Source organism: Alosa pseudoharengus, unplaced genomic scaffold (assembly GCF_046254945.1).
Source record: "Alosa pseudoharengus isolate Yale_2024_CS ecotype anadromous, Long Island Sound unplaced genomic scaffold, YU_APseudo_1.1 YU_APseudo_1.1_scf_6, whole genome shotgun sequence".
NCBI classification, from domain to species: domain Eukaryota; kingdom Metazoa; phylum Chordata; class Actinopteri; order Clupeiformes; family Clupeidae; genus Alosa; species Alosa pseudoharengus.
The window spans coordinates 16,474,394-16,491,893 of record NW_027468848.1 but is presented as its reverse complement, the minus strand read 5'-3'; the positions used below and the strand labels follow the sequence as shown (position 1 = coordinate 16,491,893).

The 17,500-nt window shown below is 43.5% G+C and overlaps 1 protein-coding gene across 8 annotated transcripts in view; it reads left to right on the top strand.

Annotated features, from left to right (window-relative positions):
* The window catches only part of ank1a (ankyrin 1, erythrocytic a), a 65,066-nt gene that overhangs the window by 47,537 nt on the left and 29 nt on the right, over window positions 1-17,500 (top strand). For 6 of the 8 annotated variants that reach the window (XM_076270934.1, XM_076270933.1, XM_076270930.1 and 3 more), the window contains 6 exons: window positions 1,273-1,894; window positions 2,203-2,521; window positions 7,765-7,848; window positions 8,818-8,955; window positions 11,912-12,005; window positions 16,460-17,500. The exon at window positions 16,460-17,500 is cut by the window's right edge and continues 29 nt beyond it. In XM_076270934.1, coding sequence (XP_076127049.1) covers window positions 1,273-1,894; window positions 2,203-2,521; window positions 7,765-7,848; window positions 8,818-8,955; window positions 11,912-11,983 — 1,235 coding nt within the window. In that variant the 3' untranslated portion in view covers window positions 11,984-12,005; window positions 16,460-17,500. Of the gene's footprint in view, window positions 1-1,272; window positions 1,895-2,202; window positions 2,522-4,301; window positions 4,920-7,764; window positions 7,849-8,817; window positions 8,956-11,911; window positions 12,006-16,459 lie in introns of those variants that run through there. The other 2 variants (XM_076270932.1, XM_076270937.1) reach the window with 2 other exon arrangements.

The following is a 17,500-nucleotide window of genomic DNA, read 5'->3' as shown; positions in this document are numbered from 1 at the left end:
GTCCCATGCATGCTGGTCATCATACATTATCATTTGGGTCATAGTTGATCAAAAAGTCACCATCAATGGACACGGTCATCATCAGGGTGACATTCCAGTAAACCAAGAAGTGTTTGCAAATTGTTTCATAAACAAAAACCCACAGGAGTGAGTTGAAACCTCCAGCATCTCAAGAGTTACAATTACGATATGCTTTAAAAGCTGCTCACTCAGCTGATAGTTTAAAAGCAGGATCTATCTGCCAGTAAATCCAGTCATGATTGCCATATAGTAAAAGAAGAAATCTGACAAGCCATCTAAGGTGTCCATTAGTGTGCTAATCATCTAGAGCTTTCAGGAAACATAGCTGTCCTGGAAATGTTACAATGTTGAGGCCTCTCTACCCTACACTTCCTATGCTTAGGTGCACGAAATGTAATACCATTCTTCCGATGATGTAACTTGCAGGCAAACATAGGATACTCTATTTTGGGAAGTTAGGATGCTACTGTAATACCAGTTTAGGATTTAAATTTAGGATCTGTCCTCATGTAATTGCTATAAAATGTAATCACCGCATAGCTTACAACTCCATGATGACTAGATAAAGTAGTGTTTTAGATTTAAGAAGTTTCTGTATTACTGGCCTCGGTGTATAATGACCCTTTCAGATGCAAAGCAGGTTTTGCTGCACTGGCTGCACTTTGCTGCATTGGGTTCAGCACAAAATAGTAGTAGCCACTGGTGAAACGGCGAACCATTGTCGTGTACCACAAGCCGCTGAAATTAAAGGCTTTTAGACTGCAGTGGTGCCATTGTCACATTATATGTGAATTACCTGCGCTACTTACTGGTGTATATGTAGGTCTAAATGCTGACTCATTCAATATAGTTGATTTGGCCACTTTTCTATGAAATTTTTGCATGCATGAGTGTTCAAAGTAGGAAAGGATAATATCTATTAGATATCTGTTGTTTCCTACATTGTTCTGATAGAGATCATATCATACACACCAGTGTTTAAACTATGAGTGGGGACTGCCACATTTTCTATGTGCTGATGGCGGCAGGGTGTAATGGGTGTAGTGTGCACTAGGCCTGCCCTCTGTCACTGCTGGTTGATCTGGTCTGGCTTGACAATGCTCCCACACACCCTCTTTCCCTCCTCCCTTTGCCTTGCATCCCTTTGCCCCTCCCCCCTCTCCCTCCCTCTCACTTGGGCCAGGGCACTTCCCTCCAGAGGAAGGTGATTTTTTGGGGGGTGTCAGCGAGCCTCTCTGTGTGTCGCTCCAGGTTACGGGCTGGCGGTCCGTGAGGAGATGCTCTCCCCAGCATCGCTGCAGTACAGCCTGCCCTCGCCACTGGGCAGCGAGCCTTACTGGCAAGAGGTGTCCAGCCTGGACTGCGCGCCCATGGCGACCACCGAGGAGGACACGCTGATGGAGATGTCGGACATGCAGGTGTGGCCGTCTGGCAACAGCCCCTCGTTGGTGGCGGTGGAGGACTCCTCGTTAGAGTGCAGCCGAGCCGATGACTCAGATGCTCCGCTGCCCCACGGGAGCCTGGGAAGGCCCAACAGCAGGGGTTCAGGGGCGGGCACAGGGATGAGCGGTCGGGGCGGACTCAGTGGCTCCATTGAGCTGCTGGAGGACCAGTCGGAGCTAGGCTGCGACTCGGAGCAGCAGAGCTTGGCGGGGACGCCGGCCGGGGTCAACATCAATGGGCTGGATGGAAGTCAGGGGTCAGAGGTCACGGCAGGAGGAGCTGGAGGAGGGGGGGGAGGAGGAGAAGGTGGAGGAGGAGGAGGAGTGGGATTAGAAGAAGGCCTGTCTGTCGTTGCAGGGCAACAGCGGGTGTATGCACGAATGAGTGACTCGCCTGGCCTGAGCCATGTGGCAGACCGAAATGGAGACGGGTGAGTCGTGCTGGGGTCACTCTGTGGTCACAGGAGCCATTAGATTTACAACTCTTTATTACTGGAGGAGGAAATTTCTCCCTTTCTGAGTGCAACCATGTAACATTAAAGTCCAACTTTTTAAAAAACCCAGGCATAGGCCAGGGACTTGACCAGTAAAACATGAAGTGCTAGAATTACTCATCAACTCCTCAATTATACTATTTTTGGCTTCTTTGTGAGATGTGTTTATGATTTTGACTCATAGGATGAGTTGTGTTTGTTGAATCTGGAGGTCCCTCTTCACTTGTCCTCTTCCTCCCCTGCAGGTCACCCCCAGGGTCCTTCCTTTCCTACCTGCCCGACCCAGCAGCGCCCGGATGGCAAGGGATGACCGATGTCGCCCAGAACTGGGTGGGGCCATCTCAAGCCAACACCAGGCAGGCTATGGAGTCCATGATGTCATCGATGCGCAGCACAATGGACGGAGACACCAGCCAATCCCGCGTGGCCCAGGAGGCCCTGCTGCAGCCGGTGCGGGACATGGGCCACTCGGAGATCCTGCGCAGTCACTTTCGGGGAACCCAGCCGTTTGAGAAGGGCCTTGGTTTCCCGCATCGTGTGCCAGAGCTGCGGGGTTGGGGACAGGTGAGACCTCCATTACATGATTCGGCTAAAATGAACACAGTGTGACTCACTGCTGCTGACTGGATAATGGTCATTGAGCATCACCACCATAGCGTCATGGCTGTTTGTCTGGACACTGTGTGCCATGTTGACTAAAGCAGGTTGACAGTCTGTTTGACAATCAACCCTAAAGTCTGCTGCTAACCACATTTTGTTTGTATGGCAATAGGTGCTGCAGACAAATTATTTCTATGAAGTTTTAGTTTATGAGACTGCACAGTTTTTTTTTTATTTTATTTTAAATGCCATAAGTGGTTTTGCAATATTATAAATCATTAATTAATTTGAGTGCAAAGACAGAAGCCTCGTTGAACAAGCAACAGAGATGACAAAGCAGTCCAAGAACAGGTGCAGAGAGAGTTAGTATTTTCTCTACGGACACCTCAAACGAACGATTAACCCTTTCTGCTGAACAATTGCTAGCTTTTCCCGTTTCCAGTTGGTAGGGCAAATAGGTTCATTTGAAGGCTAAAGGCTTAGATGGAGACACAGGCACTGTTTGTCCAGTGATGTGTTTGTGGTGCTTGTGCCTACAGCTGAACTGCCTCCTGCTTATAAACCGACTTGTTAGCACACACAGTGGAGATTCATATCTAAACACATTCTGTCTATCTTGTTTTGAATAATTAGAGCACCTGCTAGTCTGAATAAATCTCTCGATGTCTCAAACACACATATACTCACTTAACACATTCACAACCATTGCCGGAAAAGGACACAACCCGTTTTGAGCCAAAAATAGCACCTGTATACTCCCTGTGTCTCTCTTTGGCTACTGTAGGCTATGTTTGGATTTCAGAATGTGGGAGGGGGCATTCCATTACTTTACTTATGGTTTATGATTGGTAGTGATGAAAGACTGTCTATTTATCCCTCTGTCCGTCCGTCAATCAATTCATCCGTTGGTCTATTCAAACAACTAAACATAATGCCCTTCAATTCCAGGCCAATGAGGCTGAGTAAGGGAACTGTAGCCATTAGCCTAGGGGCATTAAGTTCACTTACAGCAGCTTATGGCTTCCTGTGTGAGGGCTCAATCAAGGGTCTCAGACAGGCTTTCCAGTGTGTCTAATGACTCATTTCAAAGATCAAGGCAAACTGGTCCCGTGTTGTAGTGATCTGGCCTAGCATTTGAGCTAGCATTAGTGTTGCATCTTTCCATGCGAAGTGTAATCATCCTCATTTAGCGGATGGTGTAATAGCCTTCATTTAGCAGACGGTCTAATTATCTAGAGCCTGCAGCTGGTACTGTATGAGTTGTAGGAGACTGAAGGGTTAAGTTTGGCAAACCTCTTACCTGCTTTCAAGTCAAAGTGACACAGAGATACACTTCAAATACTGCCTCTCAATGCACACATAAACATACATACACACACACACACTCTCTCTCTCTCTGTCCCTCTCTCTCTACCAACCCCCCCCCACACACACACACACACACACACATACACACACACACGCACACACACACACGCACACACACGCACACACACATACGCATACACTCATTCGAAATGTGTCACCAGCTCTTCGATCACACACACAGACATGGTCTGGTACATGGCCAAAGGTATTTCCAGAGCCGAGGTCACATGTGCAACCGGACACCACTGCCAGGTCGGGAGTGTCTGTTTTTGGAAGCAGGGAGAGGAGACGTTAGTGGTGGTGGTGGAGGGGGGTGGGCAAGTGTACAAGCATGTGCGTGTGTGTGTGTGGGGGGGGGGGGGGGGGTGTAGGAATGAGTGTGAGAGAGAGGGGGAGAGAAGGGGTAGGAAATAGAAACTATCAGGCTGGATCTGATGGCATGGGCCAGCCACTGTTCCCTCCCCACTGACAGAGAGAGAGAGAAGAAGGGTGGGCCAGAGGAAGAGAGAGAGAGAGAAGAAGAGCAAAAAGACAGACAGGGAATGGGCTCGTGTGGACGGGTCCCTGTTCCGTTTCAGATGACAACAAAAACAGGATAGAGGGACAGACTTGGACAAGGGCTGGCCTGGCCCTACGCAGCTGGCAGAACGACACAGCAAGAGCGGGAACCACTGAGACCCCGGGTGCTCTGTAGGACCACACAAGCCGCTGTGTGTGTGTGTGTGTGTGCGTGCGCGCGCGTGTGTTTGTGTGTGTGTGAAGGAGCCTGGTCACAATGTGGGCAGTACTGACCGAGCTGCTCTTCAGCTTTGTGGTGCTGGCGTTTCTGGTCATCAGCTGCCAGAATGTCCTGCACATTGCCAGTGGGTCCGTGCGCTCGGTGCTGACATATATCCACAAGCGACTGGACCGTGAGCTTGGAGAGGATGAGGGTGTGGTCGATGAGGAGGAGAACGTCACAACACGCGTGGTCAGACGCAGGCTCATCCTTAAGGTACTGGAGAGAGAAAGGGGGAGGGGTAAAAAGACAGAGGGGTGGAAGGCGGGAACAGACAGCATAAAGGATACATGGATAAATGGAATGAAAAAATATCACTATATACGCTGTCAGATGTATAGCACCAGGGGTAGAGGAAAGAAAGAGACACAAGAAAGGATTGAGAAGTGATATGCCAGAGGGTACCAGAGAAGTGATATGCCACAGGGCATCAGAGAAGTGGTATGCCAGAGGGCATCAGAGAAGTGGTATGCCAGAGGGCACGAAGGAAGTGTGTGAGGTGGATTCATCAAGATTTTATAGGAGGATGTTGATTGTGCTTTTGGGGTGGAGCTTGATGTCAACAGTTTGAACCTGGTTTGGCATACAGTGACAGTACTGGGTGTATTTCTGGCACATTGTCTGATAGATGAGCATGTGATTTATGTGTGCAATCACATATCACATTTGATGTGACACATTTGTCACATTTAAATGGCTATGTGTTCTTATTAGAGGTTTAATGTACAATTCAGCTGTTGCCAACTCTGATTAAGTCTTTCTGCATTGACGGGGCACATTCTTCTTCGTAACTGACCCCCTGGCTGTTGATTATTGAAATGACCTGCAAGTGCACATTTGTTTGATCCATGTTTCATGAACAACAAAATAACAACACTCTTAGCACTGGATTATGAAGACAACATTCAAGATTCAATACTTTATTGCCGTCCAATTCGGTGCAAGTTGCTAGGGATTTGCTTCACTGTGCTCATGACAGGAAAAAGACATCACCATAGACACACAGAAAAAGACATACAGTAGAACATATATATATCGGATCTCCCCCTATTACCGTCGGTCCCGTATTTCCGCCGTCTTGCATGTATGTCACTTAATATCCATTTCTATACAAACCAAGACGGCGGATTCCTAAAAAAACGCAAGCACCCACACCATAGGTGTATCTAAATTAGCTATGTACCAAAAATTACATTTAACCGTGACTCGAAGAGCTGTAAACAGTGTTGTAAGGCTGCATGTACTCCAGTGGAATTTTAATTTAATGACGAGAATTCTCGGTCTAACCGTTCATGTGCCATTGAAACGGCGTAAATAGGCAACCTATCAGCACTATAACTCCGAGTGTGGTAAACAAAATCGGATATTTCAGGCAGTAAATGCTTCTGTTAAGAACCAAACCAGATTTTGTTAAAATCTACACACCTATGGCTACTGAAAAATGTAAGGTTAATTTATCAAATGTTATTTTGAAGTGTTAAAAAAACATTGTTGCTTTAGAATTTAGAATTAGAAGAGTCCCACACAGGATCACCCTTGACATAGGCAGATAAAAAGGGCACACTGCTGATATGTGCATAGGCCAGGAAGATGTAACATCAACTCTGTTTTTACTGTAATAACACCAGGTGGCTGGAGATTAGCCTTGTGTCTGATTATTGGGCTAAATCGACTTGGTAAAAATACTTTGTGTAAAAAAATCTGGTCTAAATTTTCTTTCATGAGGTAAAAGCTCAGGGCATTGACCTTTCAGTTAAATTGTTGGAAAGACCAGGAACCTGTGAAGTATTCTTTCATGGAATGGAAAAATGGAATAGAAAGAATGGAAAGACCTTTATGTTCAGAGGTGCTAAAGGTGTTTAGCTGCCAGAGAAAGAATATTATTAAGGACGTGCACTCTATATAGACAGACACACACACGCACGCACGCACACACACACACACACACACACACACACACACACACACACACACACACACACACACACACACACAACACACACACTCACACACACATACACACTCTCACACACACACACACACACACACACACACACACACACCTATCCACGCAAGACTGTGTACGACAAGCTGCTCTCTCACCTGATGAGTTGAGCGCAGGTGTGTCTCTCTCAGTGCCACTATGTTATGAGTGACATGGCAGCTGCTGGAGTCTCTCGCAAGAAACCAACCTTCATTCAGCCAGAACACACACACACACACACACACACACACACACACACACACACACACACACATTGACTGAAAGTAAGAGGGAGAAATCCAAGAACTCAACAGAGTGTAGTGAATGCAGACATTTCAAACATTAAGTGTCAAAGTGTCAAGGCCAGCCAATGTCTGATGGCTTATGCGCTCCATGTCCATCTAAAACATACTGTATATCTGCATACACAACCATAACAAACATTTGACCTCCAACGCAAACACACACACACACACACACACACACACACACACACACACACACACACACACACACACACGGGCATTAATACATGTAGCCCCATATTAATTAAAATAGTTTTTAATTTAAGGCACCAATATACTCTTCTCAGTTCTGAGAGTTCTTGATTTGGCCATTGTCTCTCTCCCTCCCCCACTGCAGCTCTCGCCGGTGGTTATTTTTAACTCTTTAGTATGTGCTGACTCTGGCCTTTCTGCTCAAGCCCATTTCTCTCCTGTGCCTTCTACTCTAGACAGCAATGACTTAGCCCTTACTAAGCAAAGAACTGTATGTGAGAGAGAGAGAGAGAGAGAGAGAGTGTTGGTGTCTAAGAATGTACGTGTGTTTGTGTATGAGTGCACTGTCAGCTGTGCACTGTTTTTAAGATCCTAGTGCTGACCCACTGTTTATTGAGTTGTGTTTCTTGTATATTATATGAATGTATATCTGTGTGTGCCTATATGAGTGTAAACATTGTGTTCATGAGAAAGTGTGTGCATGTGTGTGTGTGTGTGTGTGTGTGTGTGTATGTGTGCGCTTATCTGTGTGATGGTCACCTGTAACGCGTGTGTGTTGGTGTTGCTGCGTGTCCCACAGGGTGACGAGGCGGAGGATCTGCCGGGAGAGCACGTGAGTGAGGAGCAGTTCACAGATGAGCATGGCAACATAGTCACCAAGAAGGTCAGCTTCCCATCCCGCTTCCCACCGTGCTTGGCAGGGGCTGTAGTACGGTGACCACCCAGGGTGGGCCGCACTCGTACTCCACACCCCCAGCCTTTATAAGCTCTTATAAACCACCCAATGAGCCTTGTCATATGGTTGGAGATTTATCAATTCAAAAGTTAAGATGCTGGCTTAAAGCAGCAGTTCTTTGTTTCTGTGTTTATAAAGCCTCTATTAAGACATTTTAAAGGCTCGTTGATGGGTTATAAATGCTCTATAATATCCATATTTGATGCACTTTGAATAAAGTGTTGCCGCATCTCTCACTCATAATGTACACAAATGAAAAGCTATAGCCTAATAACCGTGGTTATGATTATTCCGATAACAATAATCATGGAACGTGTTCATTAACTTGTATCAACTACTGCCGAGTGCTGTTTGTGTAGTTCCCAAAACAAACCAGTTGCTAAGGGTGCCTAACATGAATGAGAAGAAACTTTAATGGTTATGGGTGCACTTACATTTCCAGACAGAAAATGAGTGCTTGATTAGTGTGAAGTGATTCATGCTGTGTACTGTTGTCCATAAGAGTGAAGGGTATAGGAAAGGACTACACTGTGGATCTACATTACAGCACCCTCTACTGGAGCACAAAGCACACATGTTTCTCAACTTGCCATTTTATTTAAATCCTTCAATCATATTATTTCTTTCACTCATCATTTTCCTTTTTTCTTCCTCCCTTGCATTTCCCCTTTTTTCTTATCTTTTCTCATTCATCTTTTTCCCCATACCACTATCCCCCTTTCTTCTGTTCTTCATCACCCCTTCACACACCTCCCCTCCCTGTCCCTCTATCCTCATCTTTCCTATTCTCTTTTCTCTCCTTCTCTTCTCCACATCCCCCCTTCTCACCCCTATGTCTCCTTGCCATCCCTCCCTGTGGGCTGCTGTGCTCCTCCAACCCTCTGGGTGGCGCTGTAGATCGTGAGGAAGGTGGTGCGCAGAGGAAAAGGTGCAGAGGAGAATGAGGGTGGTGAACTGCTGCTGGAAGGTTCTCTCTCTGAGGAGGGAGACAACGACTCGTACGTCAGCTACGCTGTGCTAGGCCACGACACCAAGGTGGGCCTTTGAACTGGGCCTAAGCTAGAACCCCAGCCTGGCCTGAGCTGAGCTTAAACTGGGCATCAGCAGGATCTGTCCACTCACAGATCACAGGCTACAGTACACTGGGGAGAAATCCGATCAGATGCAGCAGGGGCATGTCTTTAAAGCTCAGGATCCTGGCCAGCTAGAGACAGGACAGCCAGTTTGAGCTGTGGCGCCTAACAGTGTGTTAACGTGTAGATGTGTAATGTTCTTCCTATTCAGTAAGTGCCCCAGAGTCTTTTTCTATGACTCAGGAGTCAGGAACTTCTAATAAAGTTACAATTACAAACTTCACTTTTGTGTGTTTCCCTGAATAGAGAGAGGGATGGAGGAAAGTTAACAGACATTTAAGGATTAAGTAAACACTTAGTAGAATAGTAAACAGGTTATAAAATCCCCTGTATTTAATCCTCATGTTTTAACAATTATACCTAACAAATATATAATCATTTGTTTTCACTTTAATTTTTTAAGAATTGAAGTAATAGTGTAAGATATGCTCTATGCACACAAAAGACAAATTTCTCTGAGGGTTTGTTCACAAAACTCTTAAAATATGTGTTAGTGACGTCACCTTTGCCAAAGTAATCCATCCTCTTGATAGGTGGCATACCAAAAGATGCTGATAAAAGGCTTGATCATTCTACACTCTAAAATGTATTTTATCACACAACACAATGCGACTGATGTTACAAGTTTGCAGGAGTGTGCAATTAGCATGCTGACTGCAGGAATGTCCACCATGTTGCCACTGAACTGAATTTGAAGGAGTTTGTTCATTTGAGTGAAATTAACCTTTTGTGTGCATAGAAAAAGTCTTATACTTCAACTTATGAAAAATTGGAGCAAACACAGCTATTTTACATTTATATTTTATACATTACATGAAGACAGATAGCAATTGGCATTTTCTGTAACCTCAATGGTGTGTTTTAGAATAAAAAGCTTGAGTAGTCATATAGTATAACGTGTAGTAGTATAGTATAACGTGTTTTGTGTTGTTTTGTGTACACTAACATGATGGTTCACTAGTGTGTGCTATCTAAGTGGACACTAGAGTTTATGACCGTTGACGTAACATGCGAATGTGCAAAGGATTTGACTGATCAAGAAGACACTTCATTGTGAGTGTGCATTAGCCTACTAGAGTGTGTTGTTTGCACTAGAATCAGTGGCATATTTTTGATGTGTTTTTGTGAATCTAATTCATGGGTTATTGAGAAACTGAAGTAGAAGTGGCCACTGCAGTTTGCTGTGAGAATGTTTAATTTATTGTACAAATGTGTAAATGTGTACTAGTGTCTTGCCCCGTCCAACTACAATGCTAGTGTACTACATGTATTTTTAATAGTGTATCAGTAATTTCAGTGCAACATATTTCAGATGGCATTACATTCAGACTTCAGATAAAAATTAATCCAGCAAACAGAAAATGCTCTTTCCCTCAACAAACAGGTTGAATTAGGATAGAAAAAGACCATGACAGGGGGCCTGAAGGATACTGAGGGAATAGAAAGCTCAGGTATGCTGTGCTGGGCAGGGACCAGATTTCCCACTCCCCCAAAATCTATTTTACCTTAAGTCCCAAAATTAGTGGCTTGCAATTAGTTATCTTTAGGCATTCATAACTGAGCAGCGTCACCTGCTGAGTAGATATTTTGCCATTGCTGAGCGACCCATGTCATTCAAAGCATGCATCGATGTGACAGCTGAACAGTGGGAAGGGAAAGATAATTAGGATGGTCATCTCAGCTATGAAATCATTTTACAGCAGCAATATAGCAAAATCTAAGCATGCTACTGGTTTGCCTTCAAAACTCCATTTTCAACTCTTTGTCCTAAGTTAAGGGATCTTTCTGTCATGTCATAGGCTAACATGCAACCATTTTGACCGCAGCAAAGCATGCTCTGTATTTTTCTTTGTTGTATGTGTTGTACGTCCTGAAGTTCCTGAACCGTGGTACTTCCTGAATGTGGCTAAGTTCCATGGCAATGCTGCATTGATGAAGCAGACCTTCTCTGCCAAGCTCCTCCTCTCACTTTACTACAGACTCCGCCTCTGGCCCCTGCTGTAACCCTGCCTCTGTAGCATATTTAGCGTGACACAGATGACATTTGAGTCTTGTATTAGCTCCAGACTACGCTAACCCTGGGTGCAGTTTTGACTTTAGTACTGCCTTCTGTCGTCCTCTAGCACCCCTGTAATCCATCTCCTAGTTTTTACTCTTGCACTCCTTTGCAGTCCTTTTTTTTGCTGTCCCATTTACACTCTGTAGCCTATGATGATTGATTGCTAATCCAGTTGCTAGTCCTGTCTCAAGCCTGGTTTGTTCTGTAGATCTAGTCTTTCTTACAGGCACATTGAAATGTCTGTTCCCTTGTTCCATCTTAACCCTGCCTTTCCTGTCTACTCCTCTAGTTTAGTCCAGGTGTTAGCCTGTCCCTGGGCCTCTGTCAAAGCAACTGTTCGCTGTTCTCTTGCTTTAGAGTTTTCTGCAGACATCTCTGATGCCTTTGCCTCTTCTCTCTCTTTCCCTGCCTATCTTGCCTTCTCCTTTGCCCTCCCTCACCCTGTCAACATCTCTTGTCAAACCTTAACTTCTTTCATTTCTAATCTAATCACTGTGTGTTCTTTAATTTTTCATCTGTCTATTCCAATATTCATGTCTCACTCCTGCTGTCTGCTTTCTCATCACTACTACCTCTCTCACCAACCCCTCATCCTTCTCTTTCTGTCTTGACTGATTCTGTCCATCACCCATCATTCTTCTATGTCTACCTCCTTCTCTCTCTCCTCTCCCTGTTTGTATCTCATTCCTCTGTGTTCCTTCTTGACATCCTCTGCACTTTTCTGCCCTCCTTCTGTCTCCAACTACATCACTTCATCCCTGGGGTCCTGGCTTTCCCTCACTCCTCTCGTCCTCCGTAGCCAGATGTTGTGGATATGAAGAAAGGTGCTCAGATAGTAAAGTGCGTCAGTCTGCGGAGGGTTCAGCAGTGATGCCCACGCCCTCCTCCTGCAGGTACTGCACAGGCTTAATCCCTGTGTGTAACCCCTGGGATTAAACAGCTGTTTGACTTGAGCTGGTTTTGCAGTACTTATTTTACATTGCTCGTAATTCAAACTCCTAGCTATAATTGTTCTGTTTGATTGGTGTAGGGGCTAAAAGTGTCTAAAATAGTATTGGTAACACTGAGTCTTAATTAGAGTTTGATATAACAAAATTGCATCAGGCTAATTTCTGAAATATGTTGGCAGCTTGGCAGGTCTCAAGAACTAGGCAAATGCATAGTCAAGGGTGAAAGTTTAAACCAGTGACTAGTTTTAAACCAGTAACAGAGAGGAAACAGGTGAATTAGTGAGTAGAAGATTGCTTAAGCCTCATTCACACAATAAACTTGCGTAAACTTGAGTAAAAAACAAAAACAAAAAAACATGTTAGATAACTATTTTACGCTCTCACTCCCCTGTAGCAAATTAACGGGTCTCCACTGTTTACACATAACGACATTAAACAGGTTTGCGTCTTTGAACTTCCCTATTACTGCTCCTACTGCAAGGTTTAAACGTTGCTATCTATATGTAATCTTTGCTAGCCATCTCCTTTTAACCAGTGGAAGTTTCTAGTGTGCTTATACTGGCCAAGCAGCAGCATCAGCAGCCTTTAACTCTTCCCTTGTTGCTGCGATTTAAACACTGTGCTCTATTTCAGATAAAGGAGAGGTGTTAAATTACTAGTGCTGTAGGGCATTTTCCACAGCGGCCAATCAACAACCAAGCCCATTTCCCATCAAAAACCAAATCACCATCAAAGCAACCTTTGTGGGCAAAAACATCACCAACAGAATTTCAACAGCCCTCATGAGCATATCACTGGGGTTATAAAGCAGGCATATTCCTTCATCAGTATTTCGCTGAATTAGGCCCATAACACCTCCAGAAGGCTCAACAGTGGTGTCTGGCATCCCAGACCCACCCCCTCCACACTCATGATGGATTCTCTACCAACAAATACCGACAAATTCTTCGGTCATTCCTCTTTATTGCTGTCGCTGTTTATGATCCAATCAGCAACATATCCAAACAAAACGTAAACCCTTCATGAGGGCACCAACAAGTACCGGCAACTTCTTTGGTCATTCGTCCTCGTTGCCGTGGCCTCTAAGCTCTAATATTAAAAATGCATTCAAGAGTAGGTTACTTAATTTCTACGTAATGCCTATTAACCGAGGTTTTATTCATTGATTTTGCTACATTTCTTCTGCTATGATGTTAATACAGAGGGAAGGGCTCTACATGGGAATACATTTATTTTCTTCATTATTCTTTCTGATTAAAGCACTGATTTGATTCTGAATAATTGGGCTATTGGGCACTGCGGTTTTTAATTTGTGTAAAACATCGTTGTGCAGTTTATTCACAATGAGGTTAATACACAGGAAATTACTGTAGGCTAGGTAACGTGAACAATGCAAAATGACAAAAGCACAGTTAGCATAACAACTTTTGTTAATATTAGGTAAGAAGAAAGGATGAAATGTGCCACAAACATGGCCTCAAAGAAAGTTTAATGTTTTAAAATAAACTCACCAATAAAAGGTAGTTTGGGGCTGAAAGTGATAACAACCACTTGTGGCTACACACAGGCATTAGATAATCATGAGAGAAATTATGAACTTGAAGTTTGTGATATAAATATAGTGAGTGAAGGCAAGGGGGTAATTCCCCCCCTTCCCCTTCGCACTTCTCAAACCTGCTAATTAATGCTACGCTTGTTTTCACACTGCAGCTGTGAGAAGAGAATTGTGTACCGTACTCGGTCGCAGGTGGAGTGATTGCCAATTAGCGGGTTGGCTTCATTCACACATCGGACCTTATAATTTAATTACCACTAGAAACCTGGGTTTCTCTTTTTGTGTGAATGGGGCTTTAGTCAAGAGGTAAACAGGTGAGCCAAAGGATTGAGAAGAGGGTCAGAGAGGTCTCGTGTTTCCTCACTTTGTCTTCACAGGTAGACCCTTTAAGGTTTTTCAGAGAAACCTTAAAAGGTCTACATAGCGTACAAACCATAGCCACTGTGGCTTCTTCAGAAGATCCCATCATTGCTTAGATGATGTCACTTAAATTAGGTGTTTCTAATTGGAAACGTATGGCATGTTTAAGCAAGTTAAATGTTCACATGGTGTTCGACATTTGTGTTGGAAAACCACATATGTATAGAGGTTCTTTTTTTCTCCAGTGCTCTACCACTTTCACAACACTGTACATTGGTATTTTCATAATATTGCAAGGGGCATTCTACTGATTTCATGCCAAATTAACTGTTCTTTGGAGGAGGGTTGGACAGTTACTAAAGGCATTTCACAGCTCAACTGCACTCTCAAGTAAATTAAGTTTATTTTGAATGATTTTCTGCATTGTAGTCATAACATAAAAAATATGTAATACTGTCTGCCTTGGTCTGAGTTGGTTTAGTGATTAGCTGCATTGAAGGATTAAACAAATAATATGACTGATTAAAGTGGGATAGTTTGAGCTTTATGCATTGCCATCTATTTTCCATTTTGCCCAACCCTCAGTGTCTCAGAATGTGCCTTGTACTGATGTATGAAAATAGCAGATGACTTTTCAATGCAGTGTAAGACCATGCCAAAACACATTGCAAAAAAGTCTCTGCACATTATAAGTTGAAAAGGGCTTGTGGTGTGTCTATGTTACGTAATGTGTATGTTAAAGTAACATAAACTGTGAGTAAGTATATGACTTAATAGAACTTAGTATTTTGGGCTATAGTTTCAGATTTCATTTATTGACATAGAAACAGAAAAGATTTTTCTTAATACATTTATATGAATTTCAATTATGTAACTATATTGTCTGGGCTGTGTTAGCTCTCAGTCTATTATCATGTTGTGGTCCTGCAGTTTAATCTTGATGTTCCTGTAGTCAGAAATCACAGCTTGTATCTCACGTGTGATTTAAGTGATGAGCTGTCCGTAGCTGTTGCTATGTCCATTAATTGAATGTTAAAATGTTAACATGAAACAATAACAATACATTGAGATACTGTTTACTACTATATTAATTACATATAACATATCCTGAAGTGCACTAATGAGATGTACATGAAATCTAATTTTAAATTGTATTATATACTATTTTGTATTGGCAGCTTGACTCCTGAAAGCCAGAGATGTAAAAGTCAAGCTTCAGAAAGTAAAAGTCCTACCATATTCTTTCTACCTGTGCACTTATCACAGGTGATTTCACTAATTAGCTCATCTACACTCTTAAAACAAATGTGTTGGAAACAACACAAACTGTGTTGTCCCTCTCTGGACACAGAGATGTGTTCAAAAACATTGGAAGGTGTGTTGTTTTCAACATATTTGTTTTAAGAGTGTACCTGGCTCAGGAGTTGTGCCAATTAATAATCAGCTGGTTTAGTAAATGGTTGAAGTAAATATGTGGCAGGACTTTTACTTGCTGAAAGCTAACTGATTAGTAGTTTAGGCTTGTGCCTTCAATTCAGTTAAATTTTCCTAATTTTCTGACGGTGCAGGCAACTCATCAGAAAGGGCATGAAAGCATGTGTAGCTGATTGAGCTGCACAAACATCTGGTGTACACTATACACTTTGTCACCGCCTGATGTCCTCTCTCTCTTTCTAATTGTACCTACATAATATAGCTGCACTACACCCTCTTATGAAACCAGTGTCAGAATAGGTATGGATGTGAGCTTGGCTAACACATCTACAGTCCTTTTATTGTGGTGTATGAACAATCAAGAAGTCACAGATATACAGATGTCAGTTGTGTGCAGGGGAATGTGTGTGAGTGTGTGTGTGTGTGTGTGTATGGTTGGGGAGTGAAGCCTGTGCAGCTGTTCCAGCAAAGTCAGCTGCAGATAAAAGGACGACCAACTGGCTTTTATTGTCTTGAGCACTAATGTGTGTGTGTGTGTGTGTGTTTTGTCTGTATGTGTATTTATACAGCACCATGCCATTGTGCGGTATGAACAGTGTGCAACCGCGCCATTTCTGCAGTACTTATTTTTGTGTTTGGTTTGTTGCATGTTCAGTGTCTTGCTTGCCCCCCTTCTTTGTTTTACTAGAACATATATCAGTCATCAACCACACTGTCATCCTCATTCCTGCTTGTCTGTCTCAAGATTGAGCCAGTCTCCTGCCTGTCAACCACCAATCACCTATAGCCCCTCCCTCAGACTGTCTGTCAGTCACTTGCCAATGGCGAGTTGCCAACCATGTGCTGCCTGTCAATCTTGTGATGGCTCCTCCCCCATGCTAGTGTCTGCCAATACAATGGAGGTGAACACAGGGAAAGTAGCAGAAACATGGACAGTCTGACCTTGAAGGCCCTGACCGAACACTAGTTTAACATTACTGGAGGATATCTTTGGACTCGATGACTCTTATTCTCTGACTTGTTTACTTGTCCTTCCCTCCTTCCACAGGATCTGCCCCCTAACCCCTCCTACACAGACACATGATAGACACCGATGTGGCGAGAAGAGTGGCGAGAGGCCAGTCACCCGAAACAACCACCCGTCTCCATGACGACAACATCAACAACAAACAACAACAACAACAACAACAACAACAACAAAAATAACAACTACTGCAACCATGTCCACCATCACTACAGACACCCTCTGGAGTCGTGGAGGAGCCATTTTCCTATGTTATTGTTTTTTAAAGAAACGAGAGATGAGGACAGAAATAGCTAGATGAGGCATGTTTTCATAGAAAACCAAATCTAAAAACAAACTAAAGCAAAAAAATAAGAGAAAAAAAAACACAAGCTTCCTGTTCCTCTCTGAGCATGCCAAGAGCTGCGCATGGCCTGCCTGCTGACTCAGCACCTACTGCAAAGGATCATGGGACTCTGGGTGGGGCAGCAGTTGTTGGGGTGCCCTGCCTGGTGATGGATCTGTATGATGCAACTTTTGAAAAGGGGACAAGTTTCCCCCTCACAGACAAACATTCAAATACTACACACACTTCCATAGACACCCAAAGACACATATACACTGATACTCACAAGCACCCAGACAAACACACTCACACATCCACAGTCAATCATTAACATGTGCATACACAGTTTTAGTCTTCCAGTACATAATATATGCACCCAAAAGCTAGATGAATGGTGAATGTATGTACATGTACTGTATGGGTGTGGATGTCTGTGTGTGTGTGTGTGTGTGTGTGTATAGAAGTATGTTTGTGTGTGTGTGTGTGTGTGTGTATGTGTGTGTGTGTGTGTGTGTATTTTATGTCACGCAACTATGCTATGACGACCACGCTGCTGTCTTGAATACCCCAAATCGCTCCTCTCTCTGTTATAATGTTGGGTTCAGTACAAACATACAATATCTTGTTGCTAATATTATTATTACTCTTATTATTCTGAGGTATTATTGATATTCTGTAGAGATTGCTCTTTGTGGGAATGAGAACTAAATCTACTTTGTTGTGTTGTTCTGCCTGTTTTA